This window comes from Ylistrum balloti, unplaced genomic scaffold (assembly GCF_031769215.1).
Source record: "Ylistrum balloti isolate Yb309-2 unplaced genomic scaffold, AGI_CSIRO_Ybal_v1 Utg371032, whole genome shotgun sequence".
NCBI classification, from domain to species: Eukaryota; Metazoa; Mollusca; class Bivalvia; order Pectinida; family Pectinidae; genus Ylistrum; species Ylistrum balloti.
In genome coordinates, this window is record NW_026782573.1 from 370,718 (window position 1) to 388,982 (window position 18,265).

At 33.6% G+C, this 18,265-nt stretch overlaps 1 protein-coding gene across 1 annotated transcript in view; it reads left to right on the forward strand.

The window, feature by feature from the left end:
• Nucleotides 1–2,329: 2,329 nt before the first annotated feature.
• LOC132560205 (plastin-1-like) overlaps nt 2,330–18,265 on the forward strand; it is a 30,255-nt gene continuing 14,319 nt past the window's right edge. The window contains exon 1 of the mRNA XM_060224857.1: nt 2,330–2,427. Within this exon, the coding sequence (XP_060080840.1) occupies nt 2,356–2,427 (72 nt within the window). The 5' untranslated portion in view covers nt 2,330–2,355. The remainder of the gene's footprint in view (nt 2,428–18,265) is intronic.

Below are 18,265 nucleotides of genomic sequence, written 5' to 3' on the forward strand. Positions count from 1 at the left end.
CTCTCTCTCTCTCTCTCTCTCTCTCTCTCTCTCTCTCTCTCTCTCTCTCTCTCTCTCTATCTCTCTCTCTCTGTCTCTCTCTCTCTCTCTCTCTCTCTCTCTGTCTCTCTCTCTCTCTCTCTCTCTCTCTCTCTCTCTCTCTCTCTCTCTCTCTCTCTCTCTCTCTCTCTCTCTCTCTCTCTCTCTCTCTCTCTCTCTGTAATATAATATGTTTTTTATCACTTTTGGTGTTATGAAATATAAAATGCACTTTATCAATTTTTAAAAAAGAGGAGCATTCTATAAAAGTGTATCACCAGTTAAAATCCCAGAACATGTATTTCTTTTTCATGTTTAACCTTTAAATATCTGCCAGTTTTATTGTTTTATCTTTGTGTTGATGTTTCCGTCTAGTCATGGTCCCGACGGAGTGTCTCAGTTGTTAGGTTCTGTGACAGAACGTCCTATCATTCAGATTCGGGTTTGATCTTCCAATCTGTTTGAAAATCCACAACTGATTACTTATCTCTCAACTGACTCAGTCTATCATATTGTATTCATTTAGTTGTAAAACTATAATTTACAAAAGGCTGTCTAAAAAGTGTGATGGTGATGATGATGATGATGATGATGATGATGATGAGGAGGAGGAGGAGGAGGAGGAGGAGAAGGAGGAGGAGGAGGATCGGGGATGGGTAGATGAGGAAGAAGAAATAAAGAATAAATACAAAAAGGAATATCAATAATCTAAAATTGTTACAATGGCTTACTGTATATCAAGTACATCAAGGCGAAATCAGGTTACAGTATAAAGGACACAAAAGGACACACAATATTGGAAGAGCTCTTTTCAAATATAATTATCAGTTTAAAACCCGTACAGTGGTACAATATTTCCCCTTGAAAACTTACAAAAGCAGACCTTAAGTTCCATTCCGTCAAATGCGTAAAAACGGCAATCTCATCTAACGTATTTGCACTTGATTAAATAGATAAAACATAAATCTATAACTATACACATTCATTCTTGTATTTTTTATCCTTTGACTTCACGTGTATCATTTAGGTCCTTAACAAGCTGTTATGATCTAACTCTCATGGAACTCTCGCATACCTTGGATACAGTTTAATCGGTGTTTCGTTGTCACTGCCATGGTTCTCAGTTCGAGAACGTTACTTAATACGAATCGTCGATGATACAAAACAATCAATGACACAAATGGTCCTGGTTTCCTAGTAGCCCCTAGATATTGGTTTTGAGTAAGAACTTCTGTCCTGCGATTTGGGATTTTGAACATGCGCTGTATAACAATTTCACGGGACAGACATTAACTCCTGGCATTTGTGTACCACTATAGGAAGTGTTCAGAATTCCTAAACGTAAGTCACCGCCGTCGCCGACGTCAATGTTACTAAAGGCTTACATGTATATAAAGCTCTACACGTCGATGCATACATCACACCGCCAGTACACTGACGTTCGTCGGTGAGACGATACCCAGATGCGGGAGAAGTCACGGAGAAAGAAAACCTGTCATACAACCAACCATGATGCATATATGAGACAAGACAGAGCATGCATGTCTATAACTGAATTATAGTATTTATTTACTGAAGAGTTGAATAATACAAAGTAAACACACTAACCAAGGTAAACAATATGTAACAGCTTTCGTGATACCTGTTGAGTTATAACCTCATAAATTTCGCTTGGAAATATTCATGAGACACATTTTCTATAAAAAAAAATGAATAAACATTTAATCGTGTAGTCTAAAAGATTTTGATAAGAAGAAGAAAATCAAACAATTTCGATTGCGACGTTACAACGACATTGAAATCACGGACTAAGTCCGTGGTTGAGTTTAAGTAAATATATATGTATACACATACGAAAAGTAGAAATTTTTAGCAGTTTATTCATAAAATTGATTTGTTTTTATCTCTATAAATAGTGAAAAAGTGTCTTATAATATGAAAAGCAAGACCTTTCAGACTGTAAATAACCACAAGACGTCAAAACCCAGATCTGCATTTCTTCCCTTATAAGCTCGTTTGCCATATATGGTCATCTACCTAATGCGAAGTGTCATTCTTGGCTGTAAGCCGAAGTGACTCAGGTAATCGCAGGTGCGATCCGATTCATAGCTCTATTGATATGACAACACCTATTCTACATGGAACGTCAAGTTTAATTAAAACCAATTGTTTTGCATCATTTAATTTAAATTTACTCAGCAAAAGAGTGTGTTAAACTTCCTGTCAAATCAGGACTAAACTTTTACTTCCGACATAAGTCACGTGACTTCGACCCACCCTAACTCTCGCGAGGTCACAGCACACGATTATTCCCTGTCAGCAGTGAAAGAAATCAAGATGGAGCAAAAAAGATGTTCAAACCATGTTACTCAGGAACATCTCGATGAGGCAGAATTTGCCTTCAGAGAGGTAAGTACCATGTCTCTGTGGGTTCGATTTCCACCATGCTAGGAAGTTGACAGACCGGTGATTCTGGGAGAAGCCATCTTGGCCATAGGCGTCACACATAGGAATCCTAGTGTCCCATAGCCTAACGTAGTTCAGCATTCACAAGATCCTCGGGCCTATACTTGAGTTACACAGACAAACATGTCAGAAAATTGGGAAGCATATACCTTGCATACAAATGAAATGTTTACAGTGCAAAATATATTTAACTGTTTGTATTAAATGAAAAATCATTATTGTACTTTTTATCAATAATGTGTTGACAGCACCTGAAGAACTTGTTTGTTTGAAATAACGATTTTATTTGTTTTGAATAAAACTTCAACTGGATAACATAGTGTATACAGGTCTTTCTCCAAAATTTACGGACCATATATGGTTCTAGGCAATTGTATGTGTGAAGTCACAGTTGACTCACAGTAGTGTTTGCCCACAGTATGATAAACAAACGTGAATCATGTGGATGGTTTGCTGTGTATCGTACTTATATTATCATTTGATGCATGTATCATCTTTTCTTTATCTTCAATATATTGTCAGGTTTAAAATACAGCCTCTACATTATAAACATACTAAGACCTAGTGCACACCTGTATTTTTGTACCTGTGTACACATGTGATTGGTGGCCTTAAAAGGCTGTCACAGGTGTTCCCATTTTATTCAATAGTGCAGAAAAGTACATGACAAATATACCCATTCACAATATTTACATTTCTTGTGATAGTGTGTACTGTATTTTAACATTTATCTGATTTTGAGATAATTTGGTTTGTTGTAAAGAAGAATTAAATTGATAACTTTGATAATATTGATATTTTATTTGGGCTTGCCATGTTGCAGAACATAGTGATATACAAGTAACAGGGGAATATTTTGAATGTTAAGTTGGTATGTAATCTATTGAGTACACATTGTACCACAGCAGTGACAGCACTTAAAATAGGTTGTTTGAATTGTGTGTATTGATATATGAGAATGATAAACAAGGTTGGTTTTATCAGTAGCATATATGTTTACGATTTCACAGGGACGGAGATACTTGTGTTAACTACAAATAGCAAGTCTGATTTATTATTGTTAGTTATCCTATGATAGGTAAACCGTCCTATCTTTATCAAAATGGAATAAAGGACTTGAAGGGACATGACAGTAAAATGTAATTGTTTTCATCTGGAAGTATGGCTTAATAACACCTCAACACTTAGTCATATGTACATCTTAAATGTCCGTTTGACGCTTATTCAGCAAACCATGTAAAGTATGTCGCTTGTGATATATATTATGACTCGTAAACAAATTTCAAAATAAGGCAGTCACATTTATTTATGATGCAAATTTGTATCAATATCCATTGACTAAGCACTAGTTTGATGTGGAAATAATTCATAAATAGGTTGACACATAGTATGTAAGTGCTTAGACATTTATCATTTCATTGTGGCCCCTCAAGGGCCCCACTTTACAACACACCCTTGTCAGCATTGATTCACTACAACACGAGCAGTTTCCTCAGTGCTGCAGTGATTATTTTCTTGTTTTAGATATAATTTTTCCACCTTACATGCTGACATCATTTCCTGTTCCTTTGGCTATTGGTGTAGAGCAGAAAAGTTTACAGAGATCTTGCATTTCTAGTAGTGACGGGCCAAAAATTAAAAAAAATTGAAAGTTGATATAATAATATGGATCAAGGAAATTAAATTTATCAATATTAGATATGCAGATAAGTCTGAAGAGTTCAGAAATGACTCCTGAGTTTGAGGAAATGCAAAAATCAGGTGTACTTTCTTCTGTAAAATTATTCATTAAGAGGTAAATTACAGCCATCAGCCTCACAAGCCAAATACAATGTCATCTGAAGTCATTTAAGTACCGTAACAAATTCAAACATAATACAGTAAATGAACAGTGATTTCTAACAATACTGCAACACAGGAAACAAATAATATCTAATTTGCTGGTATGTTTCGAAACAGATGTTAATCAGTAATTGCTTATTTACTGCCTTGGATGGGGTATTTCCTATACATTTATTTTCTTCACCATAAGAATTTATAAACATTGTACATAGTCACTAAAAATCATTTGTTTATGTGGGAAATTCACATGGTATGAGCATTTTCATTGCACTTGGTCCTTGTGGCTAAGTGAAATGCAACTGAGCTTAGGCCAAGCTACAAAAATGGATATGTTTTACATGTTCAAATAAAGGTCAGTGATCAGATTTGGTAAGTACTTACTGATAAGTACTAAACATATGTGTGTATCAAAAGAGTATGTCCAATTAAGGATTGCTACGTATTCAATTGTGAGAAGAATGAAATGGCATGTTTTTCTCTCAGTATGGAGTATGCAGCAAACAAACTGAACTGTTATCACCCAAGAGCTTGAACTACTGGTCTGAAGGTTATGTGGCATGGTAGCAGGCAAGGAAACTCCCTTTTATCGATCTGAATATAAAAAGAATTATCTACAACAGCCCATCCCCACCTAGCGACACAATAATCTGATACAACTTTTAACACAGTGAGTGAACTCTTACAGAGATTAACAATTCAGGTTATCCTATTTAGTTAGATATGGAGTGATATTTTGTGTTGAATTCAAAGATGTCGGACCAAATTTGAATTTGATCAGTTATTTTATATAAGCCTTATTGTATGACAATGAAGCAAAGCTGTTCAGGTTTTAAAATAATAAAGCATTATAAGTTTAGAAATTATTATTCAACAAATTGTAGGGAATTTTAAGTTTTGAATGATAAGTACATTATGTGTCAGTTAAAAACTTCTATCACTTATATGACTGTGTGGTGATCCTATGAAAAAATTGATAGAAGGATTTGCTTGGTGCCTTTTGCTCTATTGAAGGAAAATTCACTGTTATTGAAATTTAACAATCTCGATGAAAAAGTATAATTTAATAACGGGGAAAAAATTAAACAAAATTGTATTCTCAAGTTGATGTTGTTGGCAAAAAGGAAAAAATGGAAATCAATTTCACAACCACTTAGCAGCCTTTACGTACTTACTGGTCAAGGCTGACCAGCCATAATAAATCAAGTTTTTAGTGTTTAAAAAGTACTTGCAAATCAGTATGTTGAGTAACATATTTGACATTTAGTAGCTATTTCCGTAATCCATCATAATACCTTTTATTTCTGCTAGCTTTAAGCCCAAACTAGTCATCTTGGCAAAGTTATGGGAAGTTAGGTACCTGTTAATGAAGTGGTAATGATCTTATCTGTCTGTTAAATTCCAGAGAATGAATGAAGACCTACAGTTACTGGTCTATGCCCCGGGGGGGAACTGTCTGAGTACTCAACACTAAACTATTTGTACACGTGTGTAATCAACAGGTATGCTGTAAACAAACTGACCATTTGTTATGCTGGTTAATTTGTAAAGGTGTAACAGGCCATGCATGACTAAATAAGATATACTAAGTGGTGGAATTTTATGTAACACACATAATAAAACCTACTTGTCAGAGATATTGTAACTCTCATCTAGCTTTAGCTTAACTGAGCCAGAGAATACCTGGGTATACCTTTATTTAAATGCACTGTTACAGGTACACTCGTAGTACCTGTTCGACTAAATATGGATACCGTATTGGCCTGTATAAGCATTTATACTGTATTTTTGATTTGAAAAAGAAGTTCCGCAGAAAAGCTATAAATTTTTTATCTTTTTTATTTTAGTCCTTCAGATGATATCTTGCCATATATTCTAACATTACACAATTATCTTGCCCATTTGTCTTAAATAGTCTACCTCTGAAACGACATTCAAAATTTTACCTTGGGAATCAGTTTACACAAGACAGTTGTTTGTTCATATTGAAATCCTAAAATACATACTGGGAAAGGTTTGTTTATTTGAGTACTTTCCTTTTAAATTTAAGACTAAGATTTTTTTTAAAATAATTTTTATTAGTGTTTATTTTTAATGTCTCAAAGGAATTCCTCTGGAAATTTCAATTAATTTCAACAAATAATCAAAAGATGCATATGTGATCAAAAACTGTGGAAATTTTGTGATTTTTAAAAAATGTATTGGTTTAAAAGAAGGTGGAGATTAAATTATCAATGTTTTATTGTAACTTACAGTAGTTTTTGTTTGTGCAGTTTTACTAGTATAGGGTAATGAATCCCGCATTATCAACATTTATTTCAAAGTGATGTATGGACTGGAACATAAAGTTGGGACCTTAAATCATCTTAGCTTCACAAAACCTTTGTTCCAATTTTATAGGCAAGGTTTATTCATGATAATAGTACTGTAGTTTCAGCAGTTTGGGATGTCTGCCAAATCTGACCAATTTTACACTTTAATGTTACATTATTCAAGTTGTGCTGTACTGATATATGATCTGAGAAGCCTATCATACTTTCACCTAGCTAAAGGTCCTAACTATTTTGAGGTTACATTCTGAAACTGGAAAAAGATTATTCAAGTAGATACATCTTCGTCTTTATTAGTCATGCGATGTAAGTAAGACGGAACAAGATTTTCCTTTAAACACTTAAATACTGAGAATTTTTGTATGTAAGTGTATGTTTCTTATACAGCGAATAGATGTATAAATTAGAGTATGCTACTCGTAAGTGAAGTTTGCATCAATTGACTCATGATGTCATGGGTCATTTCCTGCAACAAAATTTATTAGTTTGAATACATATTAAAAAAGTGCACAAATTGTAAATAAATTACTTTAGTATTAATGAATAATGAAAGTCATTACCAGATTTAGCAAACAAAACTAAGATAAAAGACTTCTTACTGTGGTTAAGTGATAAAAGAATAGTTTTGCTGTAAAATTTTATTTTGTTTTAGTAAGCTGCGTATGCTTTTATCTGTGAAGTGTTTAAACCGTTATCTATAAAGCCAACCAGGATGTTCTGTCACTTGTTTTCTTCCTGATTGGCATGTGTTCATGTTCCAGACTCATCTTGAGATATTAACAGGTTAACAGCACACTGATGAATCCTGTGCTTATTATCAGAGAAAACAGATACAATACATGACAAGATATGAATGTCCTAAAGCATTATTTCATCTCAATTTTTTCATGGAAGAAATTCTCATTATTTCCTTAAAAAGGTATTAAATTGTCTGTACTTCTTTGTATGATAGGAGTTTGATAGATATTCCTGAGACTTTTCATGTGAACTTAACATGGAGTATTTATAGTCTCCCATTTATACTTTTACCTAAATATGTAGGTGTTGGTCAAACAATGGAAATGTTACCCTGGCAACCTGTTTTGGGACAGGGGTGATTTGACTCGTAAGCCAAAATGTTAGGGAAATATTACCCTAGCAACCTGTTATGGTACTGGGATGATTTGACTCATAAGCCAAGATGTTACCTGTACATGTGACTTGTAAGCCAAGATGTTGCCTGTACATGTCCTTTCGAAAAGAAGTTTAAAAAAAAAAAACTTAAAAAAAAATTCAATGAAAAACTGGGATATTTCTGAAAGCCATTAAGAGCATTTTCCATACTAAGATCATACAAAAGACGCAGGTGAATGGAACCTTTCAATTACAAATTAAGGGTTAGATACAGTTTAGTCAGACAATGAATTAAACTGCACGACACAGCTGTATTGTCCTTCTAGGACTCATCAGTGATGCCAAGGACCTGAAATATTTCAATATAGAAGTATGCTACGATTCAAATAAATTACAATGTAGGCAAGTTGCAGCAAACCAAGGTGATTAAAAAAATCTAGCAGCAGTGCACCTGCAATTTCAAAGATTGTACAAAAGACAAACATTTAGAATCAGATAAGTAGAGTCAAATAATGAATTAAAGTGTATTGTACAGCTGTTATGTTTTTTTAGCATTTGTCAGTCATGCTAATTAATGATGACGAAGATGTAAGGAGGAAAGAAGTCTTCCAGTATATATTCTGTTAACATTAGTAGAGTTGTCTGGGCCATAACTGAAACATTATCATTTGAATAAGGGACAGTTATAGATGCAGTTTCAGAAAACCAAATTATTATTTAACTGACAAGTTTCACATGAGGTCAGAAAGCATGATAATGTGAAAAGGTTTTAAAAGTTATTATGCAGTTTGTATATTGTAAACAGCAGGAAGCAATGATCCATATGGTATAGTGAACATGTACATTGATTTAATAGCTGTGGTCCCTATTATCCTCGCCTTATACTCCATTACACATATGGTTTTATTGTGCTACATATGTCTAGTAAAAGTATAGTAAGTCTGACTCACTTCTCTTTGGCTGCTTCTTTGCATTTTTGTTCTGTGATGAACAAACAGTCCACCAGGGAAATATCAAGCAGACATTAAATAAATGTTTTTGATCAGGAGACCTGAAAAATGTTTGTTTCTGGTGCCAGTCCAAGAAAAGAAAAGGGTAGATAACTCATTACTTTTTTTTATGAATGATAAGATATTATGGTCTTTTACATGGCAATATTAATTCCACTGGATTATCTAGAGTGTCATACCTTTAAGAATTAGGAGTCACAGAAAAGGAATATTTTTAGATGCAAATCTAAACGTGATAGCCAAATCCGATACATATTTTTAGATGCATTTTAACTTTTTTTTTCTCCCAAGACTGGTAGTTAATTAAGTTAAAATTCATACATAACTTGTCTGTAATTAAGTTGAAATTGATATATTGCTGTCATTGACAAATACATGTACAATGCAGGTGTATTGTGAATTCCATATTTAGTGACATGCTGCAGATTTGTTTAACTTGAAGCCTTGGTTCATAACTTCATCCTTGATACTCCAGGGGTTATGCTCACTTTGGCTCTTTGCACCTCTGGAATACTTCATGGCAAAATTGAACATTCCATGTGCGATACCTTTTGGATAAGGCAAGAAGACTAGTTTGATGCATTGATATACTTGATATGAATCTTAAGGTCACACAATGGTAGATTGTACTGGCTTTGAAGTTGTGATCTGTGTGATCTTAGTTTCGTTTCTCCTGAAACCTTCGCTAGACCAATGAAAATTACTTTGTGCGTGCCTTCAGTTTTGTCTTGAAATGTTCCAGGGGTGCAGAAAGAAAAAGTGACTGTAACCTCTGAAGTATGGAGGATATCATAAACCTGTAAATACATCAGCCAGATCTGAATGCCGATCAGAATTAAACAGCAGTATATATTTTCATCCTAACACCTATTTTTATCAAGTGTTTATCGCTAGAAATATAGAAAAGCTAATTTCTGTTCACTGAAAAAAATGTATGAGAATGAACAGGGCTCTCGATCTGTCAGATTTGGGGCCGATATTATCCCAATGCAAAATAGTATCTTTTTTTTTTCCCCAATTTAGACCCAAGTTTTCCCTATTCTAAGGAAAACACCACTATTTTTCCCAATTCAAAGGGCCCTGGGCCCCAGTCCCAAAATAGGGTGTGAGAGCTCTGATGAAAATTTTGTAAATGTCTAAAAATCTATTTCTGAATTGTGCAAATGTTAAGTGGTATTACCTAAGCATCATTGTACTGATGTCGGTCAATCTATAATTATGATAAGTGAGTCACTTGTCATTAATAAGAAGTGTATAAGGTTACTAGTTAATACACACTGTACTTATTGCCATCTGTGTATTGCAGGCAATATATGTGTTACATACTACACGGATAAGGTATTTTTATTACGTTGTATTATCATGTAAATCATGATATGACCTCTGTACACAGTACTCAGTGTAATATCTCATTACCCCACCCAAAACCTACTCCTGACGTTAATTTTCGCATTCCATTTGTCAATCTGTCGTCAAGACTGTCCTCCCACTCTCATATATATATATATATGTTCTCATATACAAGGTAAATGCATATAGTAAGGTGTGATATAACAAACAACCCCCTTTAAAACTTTCAAAATCAATAACTGTAACATAATATAATGAAAGATGAAAAAAAATTATAAGCTAAGGTAGCTAACACATAGCAGTTTGACCTTTCTTGTGGGAGAGGGGGTCTTATTAAAGGGACAAATATGAATAGCATTATTTGCTTATTCAACTTAACAAGGGTTATTAGTTGATGTATTGCAATATATGATTTATTCTGTAATCATAATACATCACAATGTACAGACAAATGCTGAAATTACTGATAAGTAAATAAAAGTTTATGAACTATATATAATATGTAATAGTAATAAAAAAGTTTAGATAAATGATTAAAATCACTTTGACCAAAATTAGAAAATAAGGATTTAGAACTAAAAATCTAGGCTCGTGTTGAAGGAGTCTGTAGGTGATTAATATGTAACCGCATTTTATAACAACTAGGTATATAGTATGTTCAGAAGAGTGGTCTGTCAAATGGTGAGCTACATTTTAGATTATAGTATACTGTCAAGTATTGGGAGTCATTTAAAAAAAATTGGATGAAAATTAAAGTTTTTAAGTTCATTAGAAACATGTTTGTATTAAGAAAACTTTTGTCACGTTTTTATACAGTGATGAAAAATTTGACAGGACGTATCATGGTATGGTGTTGTCTGTCCATCCATTGTTAACTATATTTGTCCGGAGATCTCCGACGAATTTTCAACTGATCTTTTTCAAACTGGGAAGGTTTAATCACCATGACAAGAAGTTGTGCTTTCCCACACAGCAGTTTGATTTGACTGCATTTAGAAAAGTTATCGCTACTTGTTGTTTTCGTACTTTTAATCATGTTCAAAGACCTTCACCTAGTGTTCAACCAATCTATTTCAATGTCATCATGGCATGTAGTTGTCTTTTCCTACACAGCAGTTTGATTTGACTGTATTTGGAAGAGTTACTGTCCTTGTTGTTATTGCACCATTATCAGATGATGTGCTATTCAAATCGCTCTACGTCCGTGGTCCATGGTCCATCCTTGCTTCTGTCTGTTAACAATGTTAGCTATCACTGTTTTTTGAGTACTGGAACGATCTTTCTCTAATTTCATATGTAGTTTCCCCTTGGTCCCTTGTTGTACCCATTCATTTTGGGTCTGCTCAGAAAAACGAAGTGACCGACAGGTGCCATCTTTGATTTGATAAATTTCATGTATAGGTTCATTATTGCAGCCATCTTGGATTTTGCCTAGTAAAGATTTGTTATCTCTATTTTTTTATTTGTTTTTTTTTTTCATCAATTTTGTCTTGTCCAGAAATTTCCTCTTTCAATTTTTGACCAATTTCTTTGAAATTTTCAAGCCTTGAAAGCCACAACGCAATATTGTTTTCTCATGAACAGGCAACTTTTTGCTTCAACAATGTTTTAAAATGTTATTGAAGTTTTTATATTTGTATTCTGTTTAATACATTATATTCTGAATATTTTGTATGTCGTTCGGCCCTGTGATGATGCTCTTGTTCCATTTTGTTAGAGACTGGTGTAAAGAACATATTTCCTTGTGAGTTCTACAATACTCTGCACATGCTGAAAAAGGAAATTTACAACGATAACATCTGTGTTTACATATAGTCCTATAAAAGTCAGATGCTGCTTCAGATAAACAAGGACCTTATTGGAAGAATATAGAATTAACTTCACCCAGTTTCCTGGCCATTATTGAAGTTGATTGGTTTTTTTTAATAGAATGAGGAAGCATTTTTGATCATGATCAGGAAGTCATACCATTGTTTTCAGCATACACTAAGATAACAAATCTCAAAATATGTATAGATCACTTCAATATTCTGCTGTGGAAGTATGGCATACATTATAAAAGAATTGATGTTACTTTACGTTTTTTTATTTAGACAATGTGAAATATAATTGATTACCTCATTGCTAATATGAAAATATCCAATTTAAGGAATATTATAACCGACATGAGGAAACTTTGATGACAACATAAACTGTAGTCTGTAGTTAGAACTTGATTGTTTCAATAACAAATAATTCCAATTGTGAACACAGGGACTGGAGAATTTGCTTCAATGGGCATGCGATTTTTTGAAATACAATTTCATCTGGGACCTGATGTAAAGAGAGTGACAAATCATGTATTAGTGATTTTTTTAAAGATCAGTACTCATTCAAGATGCCCACAACACTAATTGTTTACTGTAACTTCACAATGACTGAGGCTGTTTTTTCAACAATTTTAATGTAATATAACCAGTGACAAGCGGTTTTGGTCAGTAAGTTGTTACTTTTTCATGTTGTGCAAGACATAAATAGAAATGACTAGCTTTAAAGAATACTGCATTACAGGAAAGACATATCTTCATAGTCAGTTAAGTTTATGCAAAATAGACATTTCTATAGTACATAGCTTACAATAAGATAGAAGTTATATGTGAATGGCGTGTCCAAATCCTGGTTAACTCATTTAGACGAGTTTTGTACCACATGCAACTTTACCAACAGAACCGGTTTTTGTATACCGGAAGTTAAATACGATTCATTAATTTTAGCATAATGGTTACATGGTCTTTTGTTACGATAAAGTCAACACTAGTGTACATTTGTTAGTTAACATTTCAGCATTAGAGATCAGATAACTTGCAAGGAAGTTTGATTGTAAATAATTTTAAGGTTCAATACATTTCATGAATGATAATAGTGTGGATGTTTTATACCTAAATAACTTAATATTTTTTTTACAGATTTTGAAAATTGTTTGTTCTTTTACAAATTTTGAAATATTTGAAATTTTAAAGAAGTAATAAATATTTGACCAAACTTTTAAAAACTTCAGTACATTTCATAATTTTCAGTTACTTCCTACATTATTAGTGTGACATTCCCTATCTTCAAAATCAGGAAAAAGCAGATGTTCACACCTTTCAATTGAAATAGGAAATTGAAGGGTTGTGCATGACTAATGCACATTCAGTATAGATTTTCCAAAATATACCATGTTTTTTTTAAAAATAAAACTGTTCCTTTATGTGTTTATGTTATATTGTTTACATGAATATACCAGTACCATCATATTTGTGATGTGGTGTTGTTTACATTGATATAACAATATACATTTGTGATATATTGGTTACATTGGTAAAACAGCCTAATTTAGTGATGTAGATGATGGGATGTCAGGGCTCTCGATCTGCCAGATTTGCCCAATGCAAAATAATATCTTTTTTTCCCAATTTAGACCCCAAGTTTTCCTGATTCTAAGGAAAACACCATTATATTTTCCAATTCAAAGGGTCCCGGGCCCCAGTCCCAAAATGGGGTGTGAGAGCCCTGGATGTACAAAGTAGAACAAGTACTGTTTTAAATGTGTTTACAATGTCCTTCTAATTATAACTTTAATTAATTATTGTATAGCAGAAATACAAAGTTTCCCAAACATGTTTTTCTTGATTTGTTCTCCATTGTAATATATATAATTCAAAGTTATCCCATTGTTGCTCTGTGACATCTCCATCTTCCTCTGTTTTGATGATGCAGCTGTCAACTCACCCTTTTCCAAACCCTGTACTCTGTAAAATTTGATCACCTGCTGCATTTTCACCACAAGCACCCAAATACTTATTTATCCTTGTGTTCCACAAGCTCCCAGTAGTAAACCACTCTAGAATACCAATGCATTGCAGGCAGTTCACAGTCTCAATTCTGGAATCTCACAACACAGCCTTATATAGGGATGTAGTTTTATCATGAATGAAGCCCAGACGGACACCATTCAAATTCTGGCTAAAAGTCATAGGATGCCAGCTAGCTTAGGGTAATAAAATGGGATTACTTCATAGGTTGGTAATTATACTCTTACAAATCAACAGCATCAGGTATGTGTGGGATTATTACCGGGCACTGATTAATTGACTTAAATACATGTCTAATTTAATTCTCTTCCCATGCCCAACTACCAGACTCGCCTTCAGCCACCATGAATGAAGTGTTTCAGTAGAGAAACCTTTTCACAGCAGCATGTGAGAAAATTACAAGTGAAATACTGGTGTTAAGCATTGTGATACAGTACAACATGTTCACATATCTGTAAAAGTCAAAAAGAGGAATCGACAGATTTTTGCTTTATAGGATGCATTGAAGCCTGATGTCATATACTACTTCTATGTGTATGTGAATGTTATTTAGCACAAAGACATGCCAGTTTTACAGTTACATGTATTGCCAATGATAGATTACATGGCAGGCCTTAACATCGTGGCAGGCCGTAACATCACAAGTTATCTCGTGAAGTTCAAACTAGACAACATCGGGACAATATGTTGCATGTGTATGCCTCAGTGCATTTTGTTACATATTTGTCGTTTCACTTAAAACATAATTTACACACTAGGTCAGGAGCACATTACTCGATATTAGGTCTTGCCTGCAGTGGCTAGGTTTTATTTATGCAGCTAGCTGACAAATATATCAAGATAATGTTGATTTCTTTTTGATAGAAATCAATTGTTATGTAAACTGTGTTTTAGATAAAGGAGGTTTGTTTATGTTGTGAATCATTAGCTGGGTTAGCCGTTATAAGTAATTGTTATCTGATAAAAAAGTAATTATTAATATTATCATGGTTTTCATTTTCACAAGCTTACCAGCTGTTATGCAGTTATTTTGACATGTGATGAATGTTAAACTGTATTATGTAGAGGTTTAGTGTAGGATAACTTATGGCTGTGAACGGTTTTATTAGGCTTCATTTTGTTAATATTAAATGATCACAACTTTATGTTTATTGAACAGTTTTTTAAGGATGAATCTGATCTATATAAATACTGGTGTTGTGATCTATTTGGTTAACATAGGTACCATGTATGTTTTCGGTAAATAGAACTGAAAAGGTGATAAAATGATGAACGACTGAACAACTTTATTCCAGGTGGTTGGTGATGAGTGATGGTGTATCACTGTCTTAATTGGTCGTATTTGCATCTATTACGATTATATAGATTATTCTGATATCTTCAGAATCCTACAAATGAGTTTTAAGATTCAACAAGGCTATAAAAGGATTTTTTAAGTAATTTAACAGTACATTTCCTACACACTTTAATTTAGGTAAAATTGTAATTTCCTTAAGAAAATTTTAAATCTATGCTGGATAGTTGTAGTGGCTATGGTTATCTTACTGTTTCTGAAGTCTATTTAGCGTAGAGTTGACTTTAGGTGGACCCTTGTCGATACACAGGAACTACATCCGCTAAAACTTCCTTGGTTTTACCTTTAGAGCCAGCCTGCTGTTTGTTTGTATTGTCATTCGCTTATCTTTGATATGTTATAGCGACTGCTGCCTGTGAATATCTGTACCCCAGTCCGCATTCAACTCGTCATTGAATATGTTATATCTGCAACTAACAATAGGGTACATCTTTCAACCATGTGATTTTACTGATTAAGGAAGAGAATAATTCTCTCCTTTTTCAGACTTGATCTGGGAAATCTTGAAAAAGGAAAAAAAACATTTAAAGCTATACTTTATAATCAAGATACTTAAAATCCTACATATTTAACAAGATGTGCAGCAGTCCTTACCTAAAATAAATCATGGAAAGAATTTTCTTGGCTGATAATAAATACAATTTGATAGCTAGAATATAGTCCACGTATTTGTGATTAATCTTATCTGTAAAAAAAACAATGAATTGTTTGCTCAATGTATACTAGATAGCTTGAATATAGATAATTTTGATTGATATAACTGTTAGGTGTATTAATTTTGATCTAGGAATATAAATTATGGAAAACCTAGTATTTAAATATGTTTTGTTTTCCATTAAAAATAAATTGTTTTCACAGGTGGGAAAGCTTTGTTTCATTGGGTGGGGACCCTTTCCTTTATTAACGTAGAATTAGTTACCGCATTTTACTGGCTTTAAGTCTCAACTATTACCGGAGTTAGTCTGGCGTGGGGCTTATACGCCGATGCAGCTTATACATGGCAAAACCAAAAACATCGACTGAATGGGGAAAATCAAATACCAGTACAAAACATCATAAACTGGTTTTACAAGTACCGCATGTTTGTGACTAAAGCAAATTGCGTAGGACCGATGGTATTCGTATACTAAATGATTTGAAGATTGCAATCAAATAACGTTCTTGTGGATTTAATTAATCATACCTGTTTATATGTAATAGTAATACATTCTTGACTTTCCTGGTTTCTTCACAAAAGTATATGCAAGAAAGTGTAGCGAATGTTTCCAGTAGACTATTGCACCCTGGAATTGATAGATTTGAGGACTTTGGCAGAGGCAACCAAAAAAAAAAACAACATACATATGTGTATATTCGATTACTAAAACTGTTTAAAGGTTTTGTGTATTTTGTGTAGGACGCTGTGAATGGCATTGAACATTCGTCAATTATTTGTCAAAGTCGTACATATTTTATAAATATTTACCGATTAATGAAAATTATGAAAATATGGTATATAAAATATGAAATATTGAACATTCACTACAGCACTGGAGATACTGATACCTAAATTGACAAAAGATAAGGTAGGAAAAGAAATGTCTATAAATATGAAATAAGAATTACTGTCTTACATGTAACAAGTTCTTTGTAGATACTAAACTCACTTGTTGGAAAAATTGATATGAAGAATTGGTGTCAAAGAAAAAAATGTTTAAAATCTGCTTTGTTCAAACAAGTAAAGCTTGATACGTTATTTAAAATCAACTTTAATCTGTATGCGATTTCAAGGTCCGAACACTCGCGTGAAGATAACTAGGTGACCTTGTAAAATATCTGTAGGTGGAGGTGTTTACAGATTAAGAGGACATGTAGTCAACAGTAATTTTGCACGGCAGTGCTGAAATGTAGGCTAGTGGATGGTTGAAATATAATTTTTGGATCGTCATATTTTATATACTATTCCTAGAAGACATTAATTATATTTGCGTGTGCTGAGGTTTTAGGTATAATCCATTAATTCACTTACTTGACTGAAAAAAATTGGATCACTTAAAATCATCCACAGGCATGTCTTACCAGTTTGTACATCAACCTTAGATATCTGTACATCAACCTTAGATACAGGAGTTGATACTGGTGAATTGTCAACATTTCTATACATGTACACATGTCATATGTCCTTATTTAGTTCAAATATATTAGTCAGAGATGCTTTTCAGTATCCAATAGCCCCTGGGTTATGGATGTTTCTGCCTCTACTTTCGATATGTTATATAATGTTTATATTACAATGTTTGTGCCCTTCCTACAACAATTGGGTTGAGTTAAAAAGTGTTGAGGGTTTAACAGAATTTCGTCAATAATCACAACGGTGGGCATGGAGGATTGTAATATTCTCCATACTATTTGTTTGAATGTTTTTTTTTTTTTTTTTTGTATTTTTTTTTATTTCAGCTCACTTGGCTGGAAAGGTCATGTGAGTTTACGACACGCGTAGGTATCCTCCATCCATCTGTTCATAGGTCCATCAACTTTTTCTACATATTGCTACTGAAGTAATGTACATCTGAACAACTTCAGTCAGAAGCATCTTTTCAGAGAAGGGGAAAATATTTCTTCTGAATTCTTGGTCTCAGCCTGAAGAGGAGGAGTGGAGGACAACATTTACAAGTCCTTAAAATCCTATTCATCCAGTTTGAATTTGCCCAAATTTGGTCAGAAGCATCCTTTGGTGAAGGGGACTCGATTTCCTATAAAGGATGGGTCTCCCCTCCCTCCTGGTGCTTAATAAGGGAAATAGAGCTAATTCATTAAAATCATTCTTCTCCTGCATGAATGTCAGGATTCTTTCCAATTTTGTCAGACATGATTTGGTGAAGGGAATCAATTTTGTATAAACAGTAGGAGGGGCAGAGCCCAATGATAGAAAAAGAGCAAATTCTGTAAAATCGTTCTCCTGTTGGAATGATT